At 40.6% G+C, this 25,689-nt stretch overlaps 1 protein-coding gene across 1 annotated transcript in view; it reads right to left on the reverse strand.

The window, feature by feature from the left end:
* ush2a (usherin) overlaps positions 1–25,689 on the reverse strand; it is a 204,912-nt gene that overhangs the window by 58,348 nt on the left and 120,875 nt on the right. Inside the window, exons 54-64 of the mRNA XM_022741757.1 lie at positions 23,406–23,740; positions 21,653–21,808; positions 20,845–21,008; positions 20,337–20,546; positions 17,371–17,573; positions 17,167–17,279; positions 15,914–16,142; positions 13,845–14,015; positions 13,504–13,726; positions 3,209–3,432; positions 1,717–2,056 (exon numbers count right to left, since the gene is read on the reverse strand). Coding sequence (XP_022597478.1) covers positions 1,717–2,056; positions 3,209–3,432; positions 13,504–13,726; positions 13,845–14,015; positions 15,914–16,142; positions 17,167–17,279; positions 17,371–17,573; positions 20,337–20,546; positions 20,845–21,008; positions 21,653–21,808; positions 23,406–23,740 — 2,368 coding nt within the window. The remainder of the gene's footprint in view (positions 1–1,716; positions 2,057–3,208; positions 3,433–13,503; positions 13,727–13,844; positions 14,016–15,913; positions 16,143–17,166; positions 17,280–17,370; positions 17,574–20,336; positions 20,547–20,844; positions 21,009–21,652; positions 21,809–23,405; positions 23,741–25,689) is intronic.

The raw sequence follows: 25,689 nt of genomic DNA on the forward strand, positions 1-25,689 counted from the left end.
ACACACACACACACACACACACACACACATAACAGAAACACATACACAGAACAACATTCACAACAGAGGGACACTTAAATAGTAACTAAATTGACACAAACACACACAAAACACATGTAATTATAACCACCCACACACATATAACACACACAACCACAATTAGTTTTGATTAAACAGATGTAACTACCCAGATAAATGGTGTGGACAGACAAAAAATCCTGACACCAACAAATACCAACACACACACACACACACACACACACACACACACACACACACACACACACACACACACACACACACACACACTCCTACTCCCTTTGGGCTGATAAATAGTACAGAACATTGAAATGGCTTTTAAGCGCCCATCTCTAAGTTTTAATGACACACAAGTGTACAGCACAGAGAGAGTTACCACGTTACAGCTATTAATGTACATTGCAACAGCTGCCTTGGTGTATGAGTGAGTGTGTGGAAGGGCATCTGTCTCTAAAGCCCGTTGATTGCAGCGGCTGACACATTTAGAGTAAATGCAGAATTGGTTTCTGCAGGCTCTCATTTTCTATGAACGATGTTTTTCACAGATGGGTACATTCTGTATTAAGGCTGTCATGATATCAGATTTTCGCAACACGATTATCATGGCCAAAAGAGTTCCAGATAACAATATTATTGTGATATCTCTACAAAAATGTGGTAATTATAATAATGATAATGCTATCAGTCAAATTCATCTTTAACTTTGTTAATTGTGTGTTTTGTGTCTTTTCTGGCAAGAGTCTGTAACCATTACTGTACAAAGGCTAGAAAAACAACAATAACACTTAATGGATAATGAAAAGGCAACCAGATAAACTGATAAAAGATCCACAAGGCTGTCATCACAATATTATCATAATATGTATATTATCAACACAATACCAATATTTCATTTTTTATCACAGTTATCGTCAATGCCAGTACACTGCGACACCCCTACTGTGTATTAGTTGTTGTAGTGTCTGAGAGGACTGAGGTGAGAGTCTGGATTTCCAGCAGTCATAGGTCAGAGTGACGGACGCAAATGCATTCTGGTCCAAATGTTTAAAACTCAAATACATCATGACAATGTTGCCGAACTGAGGCATTCATTTTTTCATCATATTTCAACTGCAACATTATGTAAAAGAAAGCTATATCAAAGGTGGAAGGTGTACAGAAGCTTCTTGTGTGATTTCACTCAGGTAACTTGATTTGATACTTGAAACTACAAATTTGGATAAGAAGAGCCCCCTCAAGTCTTCCTCTGGGAATGAGTAGTTTGAAAGAAGCAGGTGTTTAATCTGCCTGGCTGATCACTAACTGACTCACACGCAGCTAAAACTTTAGTTTCCAAAAATTTCAACAAATGTTTGAGGCAGAGTGCAGTGATGAGCAGTGATGACTTGAAGAGGAAGCTCACAGGAGGGATTTGGAGATACAAAAATTCCTCAATGGCACATTAAAAATTGTTTTAAAGGTAGATGATAAAACAGCTAAGAGGTGGTAAAACAGTTAGGGTCAGAAAGGGGGGCTTATTACCAAAGACTCTTACAAAAGTGACATTCACTAGATGAATGAAAGTTCAAGAAAAAATAAAATAAAATTAACTCAATTAGGCTAAATTACAGCCTGTTTTTCCACTGAATACACACCAACACACAAACATATACACGCACACAGAAACACACCAATTACCTGTATAGGTAAATCTGCTGGCATCTCCGCTGTACACTATTTCCTCATGTGACGAGCACAGGCTTCCCTCATATCGCAAGTTCTCAGTGTGTGTGTGAGGGTATATGTCTCCCATTTCGTATGTGTTATCACTTCTGTTTGTATCTGGAGACAGGCCTGTTGTAAGAGTTTCCTGTGTGGTGCTGATGTCAGGTGAGTACATTGTGGAGGGTGTGTCAGTGTGTGTGTGCGCAGACAAGACCCATGTGCAGGCGGTCATAGATGGATCGAGGTCACAGGATCCACAGTAAGCTGTAGACGCTGCAGCTACAGGACACATGGTACCCTGCAGACACTGGTGCTGGACAGAGGAAGGAGGGAGAGACAGAAAGAAGGAGAGAATGAAGAGGAGGAAAGGGGATGGGATGGGAAGAGGGAGAGGTTAAATAGTATATGAGCAGTTACACAGCAAAGTCAGGGGAATGGAACTCAAAAAGGGAGAAAAGTCAAACTATTGAGGTCGAAAAACTTTACTTTCTTTAAATGAACAGTCTCTATGTAGTCTCACTGTACATATTAACTACCACAGAGTCTTACATGTTGTAAGCAAAAACTGTAGAAATCTGAAGTGTCTGTTTCTAACACACACCTTTACTTGCAGAATGTAACTATGTGCGTGATTGTGTGTATCTGCGCATGGTCCTTAATGACATCATTAGAGCTAATGAGAGTTCCTACTCTTTGTCCCTGAGTGTGTGCGTGCCTCCATGTGTGTATGTGCGTAAGCGTGTGCTTTTTCTCATGCTGACTTAGGAACACACAAACACCACATGACCCCAGTTGATAAATGGAAGATGGCCCAGTCCCCAACTCCTGATGTGACAATGTGTGTGAGTTTTAGAGAGAGAAGAAGAAAGAGAGAGAGAGAGAGAGAGAGAGAGAGAGAGAAAGAGTGAGAGTGAAAGAAAGAGAGCGAGAGAGCGAGAGAGAGAGAGAACGAGAGAGAGACAGAGAGAGACATGTCCGTTAGACATGTAATTCCTGGGTCTTTTTTATGTAGTCCACTATCTATTTCCGAGCCATGGGAGTCACTTGTGAATTTTATTCCCATTTTTATTGGCACTTGATGTAAATTTCCTATTAATAGATGTTTTTCAATTGTAACTGACTAGGTCTCTTTGTACTTTTAGTAAATTTAGTTTTTGTTGTTTATATGTCACTTCTCCTCAGTAAAGAAAAGGTGGAAAATGCTAGTTTTCCCACAATTAATATACAGTACACTATGCAGGAAATACAGATACACAAGAAAGATTAAACAGTAACTAGAATGAGTAAAATACAGGCAAAACAACACCACAGACATTGGAAAGGTCAGCACGTTTAGTAGAAATTTCAACTGCAGAGAAGATGTGATGGACCTACGGCACCACTGGAACACTATACAGCCTCATCCAGTGAAGATGACGGAAAAAAAACACAGAGACAGAGATACAGACAAACACGTCTCACATACCTGCATTGACAAGCCAGGGGTGGGTCGATCAGCACACACGTGTCGTTGAGGGTCGTAGCCAATCCCATTGCAGCATTCTTCTTCTTGATGTATGACCTTTGACCCACAACACTGCAGTGTGACAGTGGCATTGCCAGCAGGGTGCATTGTGGGATACCCGTCTTTGCCCACACAGCAAAGAGAGGTTGAAGAGTTTATATACTCTTGCCCACAGCAGGCAAAACCTAAAGACAAGAAAAAATGCAACATATTATTGTTTTAGCTGCTTTTTCATTTTACTTTACTTTCACTTTACTGTAGCAGGAAATTAATTTGTACGGTACACCTTTCACTGTTGGCCATTCTATTCTTTTCCTCATGAACTCTACTTATCCTCTGCTGCTCTGCTTCTCCACAAAGGGCATCCTCTAATACGACTCATGCTTTTATTCTGCCTCTTTCCTTTTTTTCTCCTGTCCTCCTCTCATCATACCCTCTCTTCATTCCTCAGTTCCTTTCCCTTCACCTCCTCCTCTTTTACAGTTGTCCTCTCTCCACACTGTAAAAATATTCAGTCAACACTTGGCTGTGTTGTCTCTCCTCTCACTTCCCATACTCCCTGTTCCTGCTCTATTCGATCTCTATTTCCCCATCTGCGCAGATAGAGTATTTAAGCTGCTCTGAATATTAGTGTGCATTTTCTCTTATCAACGCTTCTATACATCCTCCTCTCCTCTCCCTCCTCCGCTGCACGCCTCTTTTCTTCTCCTGTATTCATCTCTCTATACAGTAGCAATATTCAGTCTATGCCGTCAGAAAAGTGCAGGGGAAGAGGAAGTGTGTTTTTCTGAGAGCTGCCATCTCTGACAGTGATAGGTGATGTCTGTCTGCCACCACTTCACCTTCACCAGCAAGGTGACATTTAAAATACATGATATCACCCCATTTCCTTGTAAAGGTTTTTCAGGTGTATATCACATTTCAAGCATGTTTCTTCACTTTCTCCACTTCATATTTCAAATCCAAATAACTTGAATCACTTGGAATGACAAATTAAAAACTGTTTTAGTGTCTGCAGATTTGAGGTCGAAAGATACTAGGTGGAGAAAATAATGTTGAACTAAGAAATAAGGTTGAACCAGTCTGGTTACTATGACGTCAGCACAGCTTAGTTGAGGGGCCAGGACTGTCATGCTTTGGCCTTGCAATGGATTAAGGCTATAATATTGTCCTGCTATAATACTGAGTCAGCAACCACATGCTGTGAGGACGTATTAGAAATATAAATGAGCATGGCACGGCACGGCTAAAATATCATAACTGTAATGATGGATGGAGGACAAATCATGTTTTAATGAGAAGTAATAGCTTCTCGTTTTGAATCAGAATGAAAAACTGTTTGGGATTTTGTTTATTTTACAGCTAAAATAATCTAACTTTCATAAGGTGTTTAGCTTATTTATCCTAACAGTTGATGACATGCTGATCTGTGGCACTATCTACCCCCAGCTGTGGTGCCCATTTTATTTGACAGCAGACATTACACTAAGTCATTGCTTTGTATCATGGCCTCAGCCTTTAATGAGGCTGCAGCTAGTTGAGGAGTGATAAATAACTTATTGTTTAACACCCTAATCAGCATTCACTCTTTGAGCACAGGAAATGCTGTTAATTTAAGCAATCATTTCACTTAAAGGCCAAAAGTGGAGAATGGTGCTGCAGTGCATTATATCCTCACTGTATCCATCACAGGCACCATGTGACAGGAAAATGCATGTGTATGTGTGTGTGATTGTGTGACATAAAGGCAGTCTGACGGCTAGTAACTCACTTAGCAGCGGCAGCTGTTGCAGAGCGGGGGCTTGGTGGCCAATTCCCCCAGCGCCTTACTTCAGCTTCAATGACGCGCAAATAAACAGCTCAACACTTTTCCAAAATAGCTTCTCTCCACTTATCCCTCGTCCTCTCGCCATCCTCACCTCTACTCCTCTCTTCCATCCGGACACAAGGCCCTCCATAACTCACTTTTTACTCATTTACGCTTGCGTCTAGTCCCTGCATCTACTCTCTCAAGTCCAACTGTCTTTCTCCGTATCATCTCACATGGCTCTGTTCAAACACAGAATATCATGATTCTCTCTTTCTGACACAAGGAAATGACAACTTTATCACTTGTAACCTGAAGTTCAGGAGTTTTCTCCTGCCTTCTTTCTTCCCTCTCTCTGATTCCTTTGAACAATTTTTTCAACCAATATCTCCCCACCTCTACAGCTGTCTGTCTTTGGCTACCTTTTTTTAGGTTACCCATGTTCTACCTTCTCTTACTGTCTCCTTTTCATTTCTCAGTTCCTACATGTATCTTCTGACCATGTATCTGCTTGTTCCTCTCTTGTCCTCTTCTCTCCTCATCATGTTTCTTCCTCATTTCCACCCCTCTGTCATCCTCTTTTCCTTCCACTATAAGTCGGTCGCTCTCAACTCACTTCACAATGTACGTCTATGTCGTTTGTTTACTGTTCTGCAGCTAAACTTCACTATGTATTATCACACATTCAGCAGAAATCCAATCCCTGTCTTTGTGAGCGTTATCTGTGTATGGGTGTATGTGACATGATTGCACATTTGTGTTAACGTTTTGACACACACACCTCCTATTTTCTCTTCCTCTCTGTAAGCTGTGTGTGCTTGTGCAAGCGTATGCATGTGTGTGTATGCGTTGACAACATTTTATCACACACCTCTTGTTTTCTCTCTTGCATCGCAGAATGCTTCAGCCCTAATCTTCAGATTTATGTTGGATTTGCATACATTCGTTAATAGCATCGGGAGCAGCTCGTCAACACAAGGTGCTTAGACAACGTGAATTATTATTAGGGTTTCAGTCATTCCACTTAATGATAAGTCAATATTTAGCCCTGCCAATGAACTACTGATAAAAATGTGTGTTGTGGATTAGGGTTATCCGAGCTCTCTAGGAGACCAAAACCCCTTCACAACTTTAAACAAACCAAACACTTTTAAATACCTGAATATATTACAAGGGGTTTGGCTCAAAGTGCAGAGCAAGTGCACACATACACAGTTTGTGTGTACATGCATACCAGCACAAACACAACCACACTGAAGACTCTTCCACTGACACAGACTAGGGGTACACATCTGCACGCTCACACAATGAAAGGAGCATTTTAGCTAATGTCAATCTCTGTCTCAGGCACACACACGTGCACACACACACACACACCTATACCATTTATCTTGCATTTCGTAGACTCTCTATTTAACTCTCATTTTTAATCTCTACTACTAATCGGGGTGCCCCGGTGGCTCACCTGGTGGAGTGCGAACCATTAAGGCTCAGTCCTACCTGCAGTGGCCGTGGGTTTGAATCCGACTTGCGGCCATTTGCTGTATGTCATTCACTTTCCTGTCTCTCTATCACTCCGGCTGTCAATAAAGGCAAAAAATGCCCAAAAAGAACTTTAAAAAACCCCAAAAACTCTACTACTAGTATATTTTTGTTGTAATAGTTTTTGTTTATAGTCGTTTCTGATACAAATGTAATTCCCAGTGACATCCTTCTCAGTATCTTGCTCCCAACTCACAAATAACTAAATTTAAAAGTTTCTTATCAAACAACCAAATATGTCTGTTGCTATGTGTTAGTTAAAAACAGCTCTCATCAAAATATATAAACGGTATCAGCTTCAAAAATCCATTGTTGGTTGGGCTGTAGTACACACACACACACACACACACACAACACACACTGTATGTGTGACCAGTGTGTGCATGCATGCACTTTGTGCTCCGAGGGGACGAGACTATATGCCATGTTGAGAGATGAAATCACAGTGGATTGACTTTCTCACAGAGTTCCCCTATGGACACACACACATGAGGAAGTTGGGGCAGCAAGCACACACATAATCAAAGACACACACACATACACACCTACTCTTTTCCCAGCTGACCAGTTGTCCTCTTGTCTTTCTGATGTCTATTTTTTTTTAATCTCAACAACATTACCAGCTGGGTGTGTGTGACATTGTGTGCATTTGTGTGTAAGTGCATCTTTGTAAGTATGTGTCTTGAGTGTTTGTTTGTGTGTGTGTGTGTGTGTGTGTGTGTGTGTGTGTGTGTGTGTGTGTGTGTGTGTGTGTATGCATGTGTGTGCGGAGCTTAGGTAAATGCTTTGGTGGCACTTATATTTTCACCACTCTACAGGGATTCACTAAAGAGTGAGACACAGCAAGCAGCTGTTCATGTGTGTTTTAAGTGTCTGTGACAAACATGAGAGAGAAGGGCTGGGATGAAGAAAGAGAAAATGATAAAGAAATGAACAGCTAAAAGAGTTAACAAGGTGATAAAACAATTATAAGAGATGTGTAAGTTTTGCTAAAATAAAGAACATAACATGTTGTATTATATAGTCTAGTATGTGCACCAAAATAATCAAGTACAAAAATGTATGGTGTATGAAACAGATGATGATGGATAGGTAACCTTGTTTCCTCAATTACAGACACATAAACATTTGATCCATTATAGTGATATAAGCACTGCATGTTTTATAGCACACAGACTAGGAGACTCCAGAGCAGACACCTTCACCTCACAGTTAATCCCACATGTATTCAACTATCCAATCCTTACACACTCTGCCATAGACATTGCATCTGACAATACAATGACCTATGGCCCACCTCCTTCAGGTCATCCATCACTGTCAGCAATGAATCTTGGAGTTGGTGAGTTAGGGGTGCTGGCCAGCAGGAAGAGGTTCTCCAGCATCTCTATGACTATATAAATACTTCCAAGACCTCTGTACATCTCCAACAGAGAGACCCTTCTGCTTTTCCACGGTTCAGTGTCAGAACAAACAACTTTTAAGTTCACGTGCAACTTTTAGCAGATGATGTGAGGCAACATATGACTGAAAAAGGGTCAGTCTCTGTTGATCTCAACAAACTGACAGTCCAAATCAAATAATTTATATATTTTTGTCATTGTCATTGTAATTCTTCATTGTGAATGAAAGTGAATTGCAATCAATGCAACAATGGGCACCTCTGTCACATAACCTTAACAGAGGGATGACATGCCCCTGTTACTTGAATAAGTGTAATTAAAACCACTAGTCACTGTGGTGTATGTAGGTCTGTAGCACAACTGAAATACTCCATACAGGAAATATTTGCAACTACACCCTGTAGTAATCTATGTGTGTGTGTGTCTGTGCTCGTGCATGTGAGCTCAATTTCCTCCCCTCTCTTATCTGGAAGTGGAACACACACACACACACACACACACACACACACACACACACACACACACACACCACACACACACACACACCACACATACCCCACACACACACACACACACACACACACACACACACACACACACACAAACGCACGCACGCACGCACGCACGCACGCACGCACGCACGCACGCACTGTGCAGTCTGTCCTCATCTCTGTGTTCCTGACAGCCTCTGGTTTTATTCTTGCCAGTCATTAAAGTAAACCTAATAGAAAAGCCATCATCATAAATACATTAACAGAGAGAGAAATGTCTTCCTGTGTTCAGAGAGCACTCAATCTTCTAAAGCATCCAGACGCTGCTGTTTGGAATCCACTACTGTTGGCCATTTGCTACCCATCATTGATGAGGGGCTTTTGGCAATGATAAACACACACACACGAGAAATACACACTCAGAAACTGTTCTGCTGAATCTTTGGGTAGAAACAATGAAAGGACGTGTGCGAGATGTGCATCTCCGCAGAGACAAGAAACATTCAGATACATACACAGAAACAGATACAGAAAGTGGAGCATGCATGCATCAAGTTGAAGTAATAAACCATGCACACTTGCACACACTTATACACACAAACGCATCCACTCTCACAACTCCGCCAGGCTCGGAGTGAGCTAGCTTAACTACTGGGATAATTTCCCTCCAGCAAATGGTCACTGTGCCCTTGAAAAACATATTTGATTATTACTTTTTCCTCCCCCTCCTCTTTTTTTCTTTTAGCATCATCACAGCCATTTTCATCACGCGCTCTGATGATGGCACGGCAAGGCGCGTTAAGATAACACCCAGCACCGCCAGGCTTTTAACACTTAAACGGTGAAAAGGGATATTCAGATTTGTCCTTGAACGTTTGGATGGGGCCTGCTGGGCTGGGACAGAGGGAGGGAGTAAGGGAAGGAGTTAAAGAAATGCACACATTTTTAAGATTCACTCACTTCAAGAAAAAGTGAGGTGGGGAGGGCATTTATGGTAGCACCCACAGTGAGAGCTGGGGTAGGTTGAAGGGCAGATGGAAGAGTTAAAGAACTGCACACTAGAAAGAAAAAGTGTGAAAGGGAAATGATTAGTGGAGCGCGCACAGTGAGGCAGGGGACTTAGGGAGAGTCAGGGAGCAACGGGAGGCCAAAGACACCACACACGTTCCTTTAAACACCATCTAATCTCACCTAAGACTTAGCTAAACATCTTACATACAACCTCAGAGAGAAAAGAAAAGAGGACCAAATGAAGAGCTTAAAAGTTGGTCTTGAACCTACAACACAGGAGGAAATACTGCACAAAAACTGAGGCACTTTTGTCCAAAAGCAAACAGTATTTAATCTACTTGAAAGTGAAATGAAAGCTGTTTAAACAAACTGGCAGATTTGGAAGGGAGGGATTTAGCAGAGAGACTTTGTGTTATTGTATAATAACTGTGGATGCTGAGGAAAGGATTACAGACCATCTCAATAATACCCCAAAGTCTAAAACTGGCCAGAGTAGAAGTTAGGTCGGCCATTACAGAAAGCATAACAAGTGTCACTTGACCAGGTAAGTTTGAACAAAGTCACATGTAGGAACCTATTTAGACTTCCTTCAAGTCTGTATAAACCACATAGCAAAAGCAGCAGGTCAGCAGCAGTTGCAGTCTCCCATCAGTGACAATCTGTTCAGCCACAGTGACACTGTGCACCTTGAAGCATTTTAACAGGGCTCACAACCGAATACACAATTAATGTAGGGTTTGTAAGCGGGGAAAAAAATAGACTTGAGGCCTTTATAGAGGCTTTGTGTCTCAGTTATGTGACTGAAACCCAAGTGAGGTGCAAGCCATCGCGCAGTTGGTGTGCTGATTAAAATTCAAATCTGTTCTGTCAGATACACTTGAGACAGATGACTGAGTAGTGAAACCAGTTTCTGTAAATGAGGTAAAGGATTCAAGAAACCTGGTCAACACATCTAGATTTCTGCTGAAGAAGTGGCCTGCATGGCTGTCTTCTGCCACGGTTTTTTTTTTTTATATTAGCACTGAGGGATTCCCAACTTGGAAATCACAAATACCATTTATAGCAGCTTTAAATCCAAAGTCACACAAACCCAAATGGTAAATAAGAGTGGCCTACATGAAGTAGGCTAAACAGTAGACTAGTCATAAAATTCCAGTTCACATTTGCACTATAAACTCTCTCTCATTACAGAGCAACAATCATAAATATACGCAAAACTTAAAATATGCCAGAGTGTAGGTTGAGTAGGTGCATAAACTGGTGGTTGTATGGTGGACAGCAACATTACACTTACACTATACGTATACACTATACAGAGAGAGAACAGTTTGTTAAACCCAACGAAATGAAATGAAGACAACACTGTCCACTAGCTCGGCTTTTTTTTTTTTTTTTTGTTCTTTGTGCTTCTTTGGGACAGATTGGGCAAGATGACTTTTCTTACCCTGATTATATTTCACCTGGATGATTTTCAAATCAAACAGTCCAGCCTAGAGCACGTGTGTTATGTGCTCTTGCAACTGTGTGTTGCATATTTTTGGATGACTGTACACGTACATGCTACTCAGTGTGTTTACACATGCATGTTTTCTTGTGAGTGTGTGTGTTTGAGTATGATTGTTGTTGTGTACGTGTACGGTTGCTTGTGTGTATAACTACATGTGCACATGTGCATGCAAGCCAATACGTGTATCTGTTGCCAGACGGCTGTCTCCTGGCATTGCTGTTCCCCTGCAGTGTGTGTGTATGGTTGTTGACAGTGTGGACGGTAATGTGTGATAGATCGCACTTCAGGGACCCCATAATCACATCAGCCTAACCTAGTCTATCAGCTGGGCACAATGGGATACCCTTCACTCCTCCTTTAATCTGCTCCATCTAGCTCTTCACCACTCTTCTCTCCTGCTTTCTTTCACACTTACTTTCTCCCTCTTTCTCTGTTTTTTTCCGTTTCCTTTACCTGATAAATTTTTAAACCATTTTTAAATATCTTTGTTTCTTTGTTTCTCTACATCTCATCTTTCTGTCTTTCTAGCTTCGTCATTTTTATTTGATTCTTTCTTTCAATTTATTTCTTTAGTGTTTGTAATAAAACTGTACTTTATTTGTATCTTTCTTGTATTTCTTTCACTCCTTACTTTTTGACTATGTATTCATTTTGTATGCATCGCTATTATTTACTTTAAATGGAATTCCATTTAATCAGTAGTCCTCTCTTATTTGCATTTTCATTGTTCATTTCATTGTTCATTACTTTTCTTTCTTTCTTTCTTTCTTTCTTTCTTTCTAAAATCTCATCATTAAAAACACAAAACCCTGGACATGGTGAGAGGGAGCAATGAGAACGAGTGGTGCCAAGGTTAAGTATCCTATCCTATAATAGGTGTTGCTGTGTGCATGTTGTGTGAGTGTCTTGAAACAGACGTGTGGGGTCGAGGTTGCAGAGCCGGCCCCAGGGCTCCCCGACAGCGCAGTGCACCCGGCAAATGGCCCTTAGCCTTGCTAGCGCCGCTAGCCCTACGATCCATCATACCATATGTTCTCAATGGGGAAGCTAACGCTAATGACTGATGAGTGGAAAGGAAGGGGGCATAAAGGGAGGGAGGGAGAGGAGTAGGATGGGGAGGAAGAAAAGATGGTAAGAGCAAGAAGCCAGATGAAGAGGCAGAGAAGGTGGGGAAACAAGTTGAGGAAAAGTAACAAAGAAGATGACAAAGGAGAAGAGGAGATGGGAAATAAATAAAAGAAGGAGGTGGAGTGGAAGAGGAGCATATGCACTCCTTGGGAGGCCTCCATAAATGAAGGATGACCATGTAGCCTGCTCAGTTGGAAGAGAAAAGAGGATATAGTGGAGAAAAGGAGACAGATGAGACGAAACAAGTGACAATGGTATAGAGCAGAATAGTATACAAAAAAATGAATAAGTGTTTACTCAGTATTCGAATGTGAAAACTGTGAGAGAAAAAGTGAGTTATCAACAATGTCATAAAAATACAACTGGTTGAAAAAAAAAACAAGGCAGGAAAATAGTTTTTTTTTCATAATAAGGGAGAGGAAGAAATGATAACAGCCATGAAATCTAAAAATATTTGAAATAAAAGTATTGTTCTTTTGTTAACTTGCTTTCTAGGAACTTTTTAGTGGGCATACATGCGTTTTTATGTGGGCAGGGATCTTGTGTGTGTGTCAGTGTGTTTGCGGGTAGGCTAATGGAGTACTATAGGCCTGCCCATATGGGGCCATTGTTTATGTGTGATGAATAGAGTCCACGTGTCTGTCTCTGGCACTCAACACTAAGCGAACCCTGCCGAGGGAACCCTGTTGACTCCGTGCACGCATGTTCGTGTGTATGTGTGGGTGCATGTAATATGTCTATATGTGTGATAGAGAGTGTGTGTGTGTGTGTGTGTCTGTGTGAAGGAGAGAATGAGTGTGTATTTGTCCTGCTGTGTGCTTGGCAGTGCCCTCAATGGTGCCATCCCAAGTGTGTTTCATCATCATCTGCCATGACAAAGATGTCTAATGACACACTCACACAGAGAGTCACACAGACACACAGACACACAGACACACAGACACACACACACACACACAGTCCCATCTGTGCCATGGTATCCGGGTGCTTTGGGACACTGCAGGAGAGGAGGAAAGGGAAACGACCCCACGTTCCTGCACCATGTGTCTAACTCAACCCTCCTTGCTTTACTCTCTTGTCCCGTCGTTTTCTATCTTTTCCATCACTTTCTCCTTTTCCCCCCTACAAACATGAAGACATTACCAAACTCTGACAAAATCATTTTTTGGCCAGAGTAACCAGTTTTCTGAACAAAAACCCTTTGGTTGATTCGACTTTACAGTAAAGGATTTTCTCTACACAAAAGCAGCTCTGTATCAAACAGGCTCAGCGGGCCATCAAACTTCCCCCCGAGTGCTTTCAATGTTGAGAAAAAACCCTATTGTAACAACATTGGATGTTTATGTTTGTGTGTTTCCTTCACTAACCTGGGGTATATATATACACTTCCCCTCTCTCAGCATCACCGCAGCACACCAGTGTATCGTCTACAATCCAGCCTCCACAGCACTGGACCCCATAGCCATCACGAAGGCTCCCACTACAGCAGAGCTGGCCGCCTTTCATGGAGTAAGGAACCCCCCCACAGCAGCTGTCACCCAGCCCCACTGAGACCCGGCCCTGCGAGTGGTCAGGACAGCAGTATTCATCTACAAAGACAAGGACAGATGAAGGAAACACTTGAACAACATGGAAAAGGATAAACTCAAGTCAAGCAGAAAAGAGCAAATCCCATGTAAATATGAACACATGAAGCAATCTGAAACTTACTGGTTTTTACATGGACATAGTATTCTGCACAGCACTGGTGGTCAGGGAGAGCTGGGAGCAGTTTGCCGTTACAGCAAACCGGGTTGGACGAATTATTCAAATTCAGGTAACTGCTCTCGCAGCAATGATGATGTGGCTTCTTAGTGTACAATAGTCCACTGCAGCAAACCTAGTTAACATACAGATACGCACAGATGCACACATATGAGAGAGTATGCACAGAACAAAATCCACATTAATGGACAGATAGTGAAATAAAACTACTTATGTGTGGGCTTTGAAAGTGACTCTCTACCAAACAGGATACGGGCAATGTTCCTATGTGGGCCTGCACTCACTAAAAAGTAAAAGTACTCAATATGTAGAATGGCCCACTTCACAATAATATATATTATTGTATTACAATTAATGCCTTAATGCACAAAGTTCAAAGTTTAAGGTGGTGAAGACAATAACTGCTATACTATATCATAATATCATAATTTATTTAATTTATTTATTTACTATAATTTGTATTAATAATCTAAATCTCCAAAGTAACTGTCAACTAAGTTTTAAATAAAAGCAGTGGAGTAGAAAGTACATTTGTCTCCAAATTGTAGTGGAGTAGAAGTATTAAGCATAAAAGGGAATTACTCACATAAAGTACAAGTGTGTCAAAACTGTACTAGTACAGTACTTGAGTAAATTTACTTCATGTTACTTAACTGTCTTTGGCTCCATCATGTAAAATCTTTAACTTCATCACTTCTATAGTGGCTCAAATGGAAACAGTGGTATATTATTTGGTGTCTACATTCATAAACCCTTTTTTGATAATACTGATTTCTGTTCTAAATGTAGAAATGACATCTTATTAAATCTGTGTCTTTTGTCAGCATTAACACAAAGTGCCAATATAGCATATGCTTAATTATGAAGGCTAGACGCTAATGAAATACAGTTTCTTTGAGACTTTATGGGACTCTGGTGAGCATTACAGTTTGAACACAAAACTCTGAACATATCATACTGTTTCATTCAAGACATGACAAATACTATTTCATTAACCTTCAAAGGAAGCAGTGTGTGTACTGAACACATCTGTTTTGTGTTGTAAACGTGTACATACATTATAATGGAGGATTCTGTGAGTCATGTTACTGATATACAGGGATTTTTTCTAGGTTCATGAGTGTGGATTTGCATGTGCTCCATCTAAGCATCTCCACTTGCAAAACTTAAATAGGTGGGTATGTGTGTATTTATATGTGTGAACATACAATAAATGTTGTTTTTGTATGTGCCACTGGGTGCTGTGGGGGTAAATGTATGGCGGGTGGTTTCATTGTGCCAACTTGGCTGGCATTCAGTGACACAAGGATGGAAGTGAATATAGATGACAAGTTAATCTGTTTAGAGAAATTAATCACTCATAGGATGGCTATGCATCCCATATAAGTAGCATGCACTTAGAAGAGGAAATGCGAGTGTGTATTTGTCTAAGGGTCTCTATGTGTCTTTTTGTACTTGTGTGTGTGAGGTCTGGTGAGGACTAATATCCTGAGGGAGTACACAGCAATGCTGTTTTCTTATTCTCCACTTCAGATCAGCAGCCAAAGCAAAGACCCTGGACTTCTTTGTTGTTTTACACACTGTTGTTGTTGTACAGCAAAGGTTTTAATGATTACTCATGACAAGTTATTGTTAAAAGGGACTCTTGTATCCAGGTGAAAAGGTCGGAGGAAAGAGGATTATGACAGAGGAAAGATGAAAAAATAGCAGAGGAGAAGAGAGGAAAAATACCCCCCTCCCCCAAAATGCATCATCCATAATCAATCAATATGTAATTTATTCCACATGTCAACAACACACCCACATCATATGTTGCATACAAAAGTGTGTGTTGTTCCAGGTGATACTCTCGACTTTGTTAAAAAAAAAAAAAGGAAGCAAGGCAAAAAATAAAAAATGCAGTCTTCTAGAACAATCAGTATGATATTGACCTGTGCATATCCTTCAACACAGGGCAGAAAGGAAGAATACAAGACAAATACAATAAGTACAAAATGTCAAGAACATAATCACCTGTATGTCAGGATTGAAGCAGGATGTCCCACACACACCATGGTTCACAGGACACTGCAGGTAGGAACATCTGAACCTTACACCACCTCCACCTTCTGACTCTTCCCCCACAGAGGATGTGACCCCTGTTGACCCACTGGCACACGACCTCAAGGTCCGTCTTAAAACCTCGTAACCCAGCATGATGCCACTGGGTCTGCCTGGAAGGGACCAGTCCAACCTCACCACCCTGCAAGAGAGAGAGTGAGACTTGCATTCATGCACACACACGCATTCATGCATGGTTAATGCTTGACAAAGTTGAGTTACAGTGTCAGGGTGTGTGTATCTTTATACACTTCACACTATTGATTTTCCTCTGTTTTATCTCTGACATCTTTGGCAGGGAAAGACCTGTGTAGTAACACACAGAGTTACAACTTCCACAGTCTCCCAGAGAGAAAATAAGCCACAAATCACCACTTCCTTTGCAACTGGAAGATTTGCAACGTTATGGCTTAGGTCAAACATGGGTAGAAGAGCATTTTAAATGTCATTAAATTTAACTAACTACAAACAAAATGTCAGTTTACCTTCATACTTTATTCATTTTGGAGGCTGTCAAAAAGCAACTTCGAGATAATCTGATTAAATTATACAGTCAGAAGACTTTACATAACCTTTATTAAATCAGGTAATCTCAATTATAGAATACAGTATTTTAGAGGATTAATGTATGCTAAACATTTTACATACTTTAAGTGTATTTCATACTAAAAAGTATTTCAATCTTGATAGACTTCTGAAGATGAATATATGCAACAATCATCGTGTCTTGGAGGGCTGTATGTTTTACAGAAGCAGGAATAAATACAGTTAAAGTTTTTGCCCACAGAATTGGATTTTTAAGTACAACTGACACTGTGTAATAAAAAAAAATTAATAATGCAATAGCTTATTGATACACAGATTACTAATGCCGAGTAAAATAACATTTTTATACAGTCCTGTCAAATTGCTCCACAACTTGCTGTTGGTGCCAGCTGTATTGATTCTGTTGTGTCAAACCTGCAAACCAACCTTCTGTGCTGCCGATAAACATTAACGATTACTGCACTCAAACCAAGGGCTGTAAAATTTCATGAACCTGGAACAATGGCAACTCTCAAAAAAATGGTTAAGACATATTGTCATTCAGAAAAAGAAGACATGTGAGATAATGCAGAAAGTGACAGAATCACTGAAAAAATACGTGCAGTACATGTCTGTATTACCTGGGACTGATCACTTGTGCATGTGGCGTGCCCAGGTCAGCAGGTAGATCCTCCACAGTAGTTGTCTGAGTAACATTACTTCTCACACATGCATACACAGTACACACCTCCACCTGAAATTCACACACCAACACAGCAGACAAAAACATAATTCACATGTTTGCTTGTCTGTGTCTGGGTATGTATGTTTCTTTGCATGCGTACCTGTACGTTGTAGACAGTGAAAGGCAGTAGGTCCCGCAGCAGGAGGGACCCAGAGCTGTTGTCTACACTGCCATGGAGACGGTCATTAACGTAGATGTAGTAACCAGTAATTGCTCCATTGGGCTGTAGAGGAGGGAACCAGAGCACACGCACCGTGTTGCTATCTACTGGAACCACCTCTGCGGCGGACATCCCGTCTGGCTCTGAGGATGGCACATGTGAGTACAGAAACCCAGAATTGTTTCATTCTTAAAGAACAAAATGTTTTACAGCTTGAAGACTGGAGACATGGCCATCTTCAAACATACATGTGATGAAACCAGTGTTCTCAACCTCACATGTAAGCTTTTACATAATGGACTACCTCGACTGTTACTGTGCAGTAACGTAAGAACAAAGCTACAAAAGATGGTATTTGTGCTATGACTTTTTGATGCAAATTTTTACACCATGATAACTTCTTGTACAGTGCTTCCATTTTTTTTTTTTTTTTTCCTTTATACACAAAAGCCACATCACTAACACATTTTTTAAATGCCCCTAAACAGTGCTGCATTATTAGTGATAATTAGACCAGACTTGTGAAAAAAAGGGAAACTATGTGTTTGGACTATGAGATCCCCAGTATATAGAAGTGACATTTTACAACAGACAAGTATCATTCTCAACCTGGGCATATTTTGTGGATATCATGCAAACTTCTTTCAAAGTTTTCTATTTTCACACAATGACAGGAGACACAGCCCAACAAACATTTCAGACGTCACACTTCAACACTTTTAACCATCCCTCATTCAAAAAGTGGTAGGCAGATGGCCGCCCTCTCTGTAATCAATATTATAAAGAGTACAGTTCAGATCTGCTCAATATGAAAAGTGCCTTGAGGTAACTTCTGTTGTCATTTGACGCTATATAAATAAAAACTGACTTGACTTAGCTTCTCTTAGCTGAGTGCATTGTCAATTGATAGTTTCTGTACAATCAGCTCACTCTTTTTCTTGATCTCCAAGTTAACTTTGAATCTTTCTTTGAGACCGTCTCTCCCTTTCTGAGTTGTGTTATCATATTCTTTCTCTCTCTTTCCCTGTCCCTTCGATCTAATTCCTTTAGTTTCTTTACTTCACTCTTCCAAGAAATTCTCCGTCAGCACATCCACAGATGATACTACATCAAAATTCCTATGGTGATTAATATAGTATGGCAACCTATAGGAAATAAGTTACGGATACAGAGGCAAAATGAAGGGGTGAATTACAGAGACACTGAAGGACACTGGGAAATCTGACAAATAGAGGACAAGCAAGAGATAATCTGTGAGAGGAAATATAGGGACAGGGAATAAAATAAATTAAATGCCAAAGAGAAGGATAAAGATCAGAGAGTGCTTTTAATTTATCTGTATAATGTTTTCTTCAAATGATAATGGATATAAAGCTGTAAGTAGAAAATTGAGAAAGAAAACCAAACACAGAGGTAGTGAATATGAGAGACGGTGCGTGAGACAGGTAATCACACAGACTCCATCTATTATTCTAAGTGAAAATGCACTCAGCTAAGAGAAGTTAACCCAATTCATTTGCTGCCAATGCACTTACCTAAACCCAACCTACTGCTCTACATTTCATTTACTGCAAGATGGCATTATCAACGCAATACTGCACACTGAGCCTCTTTCATTCATACACACACGGACATACACACACATTTTTCTTGCCAATTAGTCCTGATGTTAGCATTGCCCTATAGATTGCAGGCCATGTTAGGATGGTTGGTAGGGTTGAGCTGCATTAGTTAAAATATATTTGGCCTTGGTGTGTGTGTGTGCATTTGTGTGTGTGTGTGCACTCTTATGGCTGTAAAATAATGAAATTACCTCCAGAGCCCTCTCAGTTAAACGAGCCGTGCTTTGCCTTTAGCACCTAATGATTTTCTAATGTTTTTAATGCACTTTTTATTATACTGCTCAGATTAGAGAGAAAGAGAGTCCTCTGACATATGATTATACTGAGACAGAGAAAAAAACGGACAGAGAGATGGTCAGAGAGAGGGATTCAGAGGGAAATGAAGACAGAAAGAAAACAACAGACACAGTAAGCAGCCTCTGACATATGATTACACAAAGTGATTTGAAAGATAACCCTTAAATGCTGAAAGACTGCACTGAGAGTTGAAGAGGAAATGGAAAGAAAAGTCCTGATGACAGTTGGATAGCCTGTGCAATTCATAACTAAAGATAGTAAAAGCTGACCCTGATTGAAAAAGAAATACCAGTAGATCCAAGAACTGACATACTTTACTGATATTCCACTTAATATACTCTTTCAAAGCTCCAGGTTTTACATTCTAATAAAAAGATCCAGTTATTAATTTAAAAAATATTAACAGATTATGCAGAGACAGCTAAAGCTGAGAATAGACGAGGCTCTGTTAAAGATGCAATTCATAACAATGTTGTTGCCTATTTTCCATTTGAACATCGAGGACAGATATCATTTTTTCTTATTTTATTTTTTCCATAGAATTAAAGTCCAGGTGATGTACTGTAACAGTATTGTAAAGTAAAGTATATATATATGTCTCCAAAAGACATGGGAAGAGTCATGTTTGCCGTCTTCTTTGACAGGTAGAACACATCTTGTGTATGTGGCTGTGTGTGCAGTTTGTGTGTGTTTGTGTGTGGTGCCAACAAGCATTTTACAACACCTTAAATCTGCCTCACACACACACTTTGTATTGATTTCATGCCTCACTACATGATGTGTTTAACATCTCCTGTGAAGCACAGAGACACAGAGAAATGCACATTAACACAGACCCCTCTCTTGGATGTATTGAATTTATGCACTGTACATGAAACACTGATATGGACACACGCACAACCACACCCTCACATAAATATGAAGTAAGGATGCAAACCAGTTTCTAAAATCAGCAGTTGGCCAAAAATGACAAAAATGCACACATACCTCCATCCTCAGTGGTGACGTTAACTATTGCCTTAGTTGTATTATGTGCTCCATTGAACACCTGTAATGACACTAGATATGTGGTACTGGGCCAAAGGTCACATATCACTGCGGAGTTGATCTCAGGGGGTAAAGTCAAGATTTGACTTGACTGACGAGACTCTACTGTGAGAAAGTAAGATTCCACTTCTCCCTGCAGGTCTTGCAAAGCTGAGAAATGAAGATGGAGGGAGAGAAGTGAGGGAGTAGTCAAAATAAGATCATCATATCATCATCATAAATAATCATCATTTTGAGTCTTTATTTTTGCTTTTGGATAATTGTCAAGTGACAGAATAATCTCCACAGAATATCATGTCATGAAAATGCTTGTGTGTGCATCTAATGTGTGTGTATTTATTCTTCTGTCCTTGTGAAAAACAAGAGTTTCAAACCTTTCTGGACAAAGACCTTTGCTGGGCAAAGTGTGTGTTTGGGTGTGTGTGTTTAAGACAGAGGGTAATCTTACAGGGTTGTGTCCAGTTGACCTGTACTGCAGTGTGATTGATAGCGTGGGCAGACAGAGATGGAGAGTGGAGGGGAACCCCTGCCATGGTCACCGAAGTAACAATCTCTCCTGAGGAGTAGCCCACATCATTATGGACCACTAACTGATACTCGTATCGAGTGAATCTGTTGACAGACAATATTTGTGTTAGAAAAAAATAAATGCTACTGTAGACGAACTCCTGGTGCAAGTAGTGCCTGAAACTGTAAAGCCCCATTGATCGAATTAAGAAATAACAGAAATGATAGTGTTGCTCTGTAAGTTGGATAAAGAAGATTGTAATTTCAGCAATGTCTGTCTTTGTCTATTCGTTCACGCTAAAGTTGCTCAACATTTCTTTTTCTTTGCAGTTAGGTCTGCTAATATAGCAGATCTATTAAAATCTATTACACAAACACTAATAACTTCTTCATGAACTTCTTTCTTGGACATCGATCAAAAACCCAAGCGAAGAGAAAAATGCTGACACGTTCAAATGTTTGTCAGTTTACTTCTTGAATAAAGCACAGTAGAGACACAAACCCGAAAAGAGTATACCCAGAGCCGTTTAGCAAGCATAGAGAGGAAAAAAAAATCAGCTTCCACCAAGTGCCAAACTGAGATTAGGGGACGCTGTGTGAAAAACAATTTAATTCTTTGGGATATTTGCTTAATGTATCTTTGAGCGGTATTAAAAGATCGGCATCAGCGGCAGCTCGCCGATCAGCTCTGCACACACGGTTTGCTGCGGCGCCGGCGTTTGCTCTAGAGCTCATTTCAGTAATCTCACCTGCTTAGGCCTTTATCTTGGTAGAACAATTTGGTGCCGGAGTAAACATGGAGCCAGCGATGGAGATCTTCAGAGGGGGGAGGGGATGTGGCTGTTACTGTGGGGACCGTGGCGATGGCCAGGGGCTGGTGGGTTTTACGTCTGAGCAACTTGTATCTGAAGGGGGATTTTGAATAAAAGAAAACACACACACGGTAGGATGTTTAGGAATGCATTAACACACAACACATGTACCCAAATGCGCAAAGATGAGCGCACAGTACCCTCATGGAAATATACACATGCCTGCATAAGGGAACGCGCACGCGCGCACACGCACACACGCACGCGCACGCACACACACACACACACACACACACACACACACACACACACACACACACACACACACACACACACACACACACACAATTTTCAACTGACTCGTCTCCTTATCACTCATTTCCTCCTCTTCTGCTGTTTTTCATCATCTCTATTCTTTTGCGCTCACTGTATCTCACCCCTCCCTCCCTACGCCCCTCCCTCTGTTGTTTTTTTCTGCAGGGTTTGTGTTTTCCTCTCCCCACAGTGATGCTAATTTTTGCTGTAATCAGAAGAGAAGGGCTTAATGCCGCCTTTTAACCAACCCACTTAGACAAACACACAGAGCTGAGCAGAGCAGAACAGAGAGACGGGCTCATGCATTTTAATCGTCTGCCAGGAAAATGGACCTTTATTTTAGGCCTAATCGCCGACAGAGTAGAACAGGACAGAACAAACGGACCGGAATGTGCATTAGGACTGAGAAAACACTGATTAAAAAATGCACAACACTTAGCTCATTACCAGGACACTCATGTTAGCAGCTTGTTAACGTGTTCCTGTCTGCTCGTTTTCATAAGGTTTTCAGCTGCAATTGAACATCTCCAGGACGTGTCTCTCAATAACAACATGCTTTACATTTCAGTCTTGGCTGTCTGGTTTCTAACTCTAGGCGGTAGCCAATTAATGAAAACAGAGTTGACTTAGATTATGTAAACTTATGATGGTTACACAGATTGGGTCTTCATAATTAGTATTGGATTTTGGATGTGTATCTGCTTGACCTAAACTATTATAAACTAATAATCTCCCTTTTCTTTCTCTTGGTTAAATTCCTTCAACCTTTGTCTCAATGTGTTTTGAAAGCAGCTGATCCATAGCACAGGTACATCTAATCTTCATACTATATACATTTTGTGGTGAGATTTTTGTTATAATTGGCGTATATTCTGAATGATATTTCCACTTGACAAATATGCAATTTATCGTTCCTCATCTGCCAGTTTGTACTTTCTTTACTTCTCCAGTGTACACACAACTTCAGACAGCCAGGCCAGGGTAAAATTATTTTCCTTGATAATTATTGACATAGGTGTTAAATTTAAATGCAACAAACAGAATTCTGTCAAAATGTTGTGTTCTACATAGTAAACAATTTTCACTAGGCTAGTAAATGTAGTGCAGTTACTGAATCAATGGTAGTGTGTTACCACTACTGCGTCACTGAGAACAATAATGTGATTACAGTAATTCAACATGTTACTCCCAACACTGACTGGCATTTGTACTAGTGTTATTATTGGTATCAACCAAGTTGATTCCAGTTTTGATTAGAAAGAGAAAACAAGGGAATTTGTCTGTGACGGCGCATCTTTGCAAATCAGTATCTTGCGAATCGTCAACTAAGAGGGAGCAGCAGTGTGGTGTGGCTTCTGTGCAATGTCAATGTTACCTGATGTTAGGTCCATTAGGCCTGCTTGGTGGTTGCCAGGAAATGGCCAGGAAAGACTCACTGACTGCCACAACTGACAGTGGTGCAAGGCCTTGAGGGCTTGTGGGTAATGTGGTAGCTGGAGTAGGCAGGCTTTCTGTACATCCTCCGACTTGTCCACCACCCTTAGAACATGCCAACACAGTAACACTGTAGTTTGTGTATGGAATAAGGTCTGTTATTTTGATGTTGAGCTCAGATGCGTTGCCACTGTTATGGAAGATTCGGGGTTCTGGGAGGCGGATCTCATAGCCATGGATTTCTCCATTAGGAATAAGAGGAGGAGTCCATGTGACCTGAAACATAAGTGTGTTAGATTTAAGTTCTGGGTTGTTTATTTGACAGTATTCAGATAAATCTGTGTAGTACAGAGAAAACTAAAGGCTTAGTTCACATATTCCTTTCTTACTGTCCTATCATCATTCAAGAAAAGTCATCTCATTGGGCATTCTAAATGTTCTCGGCATACTGAGGACGGCAAAAAGCTTTTACATGGATGAACTATAGGAAGTCATGGCATAATGCATGTGTGTATGTGCACAGTTTGCAGTGTGTCCACATGCAAACACATATCTAAATCAGAGTGTGAATGCATGTGTGGTCAGGTTTGAGTGCTATCAGTGCGATCACACAGGTAGTATCTGTGTGTGTCACCCGTATATGTGCACGTACAGCATTAGGATGGTCACTGTGTGTGTGTGTGTGTGTGTGTGCGTGTGTGTGTGTGTGTGTGTGTGTGTGTGTGTGTGTGTGTGTGTTCAATTCTCTTGTGGGGAAAGATAACCTGACTTTGACTTGAGCAGAAGATTCCTTTCATCACATTTAAAAGAGGGTGCACACAAACACACACAGAAACACGCACACGTGCACAAACACCATGCTAAAATAATGAAAGCGGCTGGTAATGGAATTGCTGCATGCAAAAACAAAAGCTTGCTGTCGTTGAGCACTGCATCTGATTTGGAAACAGTTCAGTCTGTCAGCATTTCAGAGTGAGGATGAGGGTAACTGGCACACGCACAAATAGTAATACACACACACATACTCACACACATACTTACAAACACATACACACACACCTATGCATATTTGAATTACAGACATCTATAAAATAAATGTTTTGTTATACATACACATACAGACACATGCCTATGTCTGGTGTATGTAAATTTAAAAACTACATGTGCGCTCGTGCAAACACACACACACACACACACACACACACACCTGTGTCTCTGACTGTACGCTCTAACACACTTATGGATTCAAACTGTCATGTACATTAACCGATCTGTTAAGAGCTTGTTGAGAGTTTAGGTGATTAAGTGGTCAGTGTTGATGAGAGTATTATGAATGAACGTCAAGACTAATTATTTCTTATGCAACCTTGATATTCATTTAACAAGTGACACTGAGAGATAATACAGGACACACACACACACACACCAGACACACACACACACACACACACACACAACACAGAAAGCAGGGTCATGTTGAGTTAGGTAGCTCATTTCCCAAAGTGCGTGTTGGGTGTGCTTTGTGGTGGAAGTCATTTACAGATTGAATAGCCTGATGTAATCTGGAGATGGTGAAGACAGCGGAGACCCTGAGCTGACACGGAGCACTGGGTCTAAGGCCAGTACAGTATGTGTGTGTGTATTTGTATATGTGTTTATGTGTATATGAGTGAGAGAGAGAGAGATGGATGATAAAGTTGAGAGTGAAAGAGAAGAGGTGTGTGTGTAAGGATGTGGTTTTTGTGTGTGTGTCTTTGAGCAACTATGCTACTATACTGACAGAAAACTCCAAGGTACTAAGAGAATGCCAACCACTGTAGCTGACAATACAAGTAAAATATTCTTGTTCATGCGTTGACATGATTGCTCGCATATGGAGGTAGATTTATATTGTCAGGATTTGGAATTAAGTCTGAAATCTTTCAGTTTTCTCTGATTTGTAGTTAAAAATGAAAATTATCTATGGTGGATAACACAGATCCTGACAAGCTCAAATCACAATAATGGTTTGATTCACTTAAGTTTATTGACAAGCCTTCAGCATTACTAACTAAATACCATGAAATCCACAACTATCTTGGCAAAAATCTATGGTTCCGAGATGAGAAATAATCACTTCTAGCTGTGAATCAGACACAAAGCAGAATTCCCACACACAAAAAAAATCTGAACAGAAGGCATTTGGCCAGATGTATCATTCACATCTGCAAATGTTGCCTTATTTA

Source organism: Seriola dumerili, unplaced genomic scaffold, assembly GCF_002260705.1.
Source record: "Seriola dumerili isolate Sdu_G_001 unplaced genomic scaffold, Sdu_1.0 BDQW01000003.1, whole genome shotgun sequence".
NCBI classification, from domain to species: domain Eukaryota; kingdom Metazoa; phylum Chordata; class Actinopteri; order Carangiformes; family Carangidae; genus Seriola; species Seriola dumerili.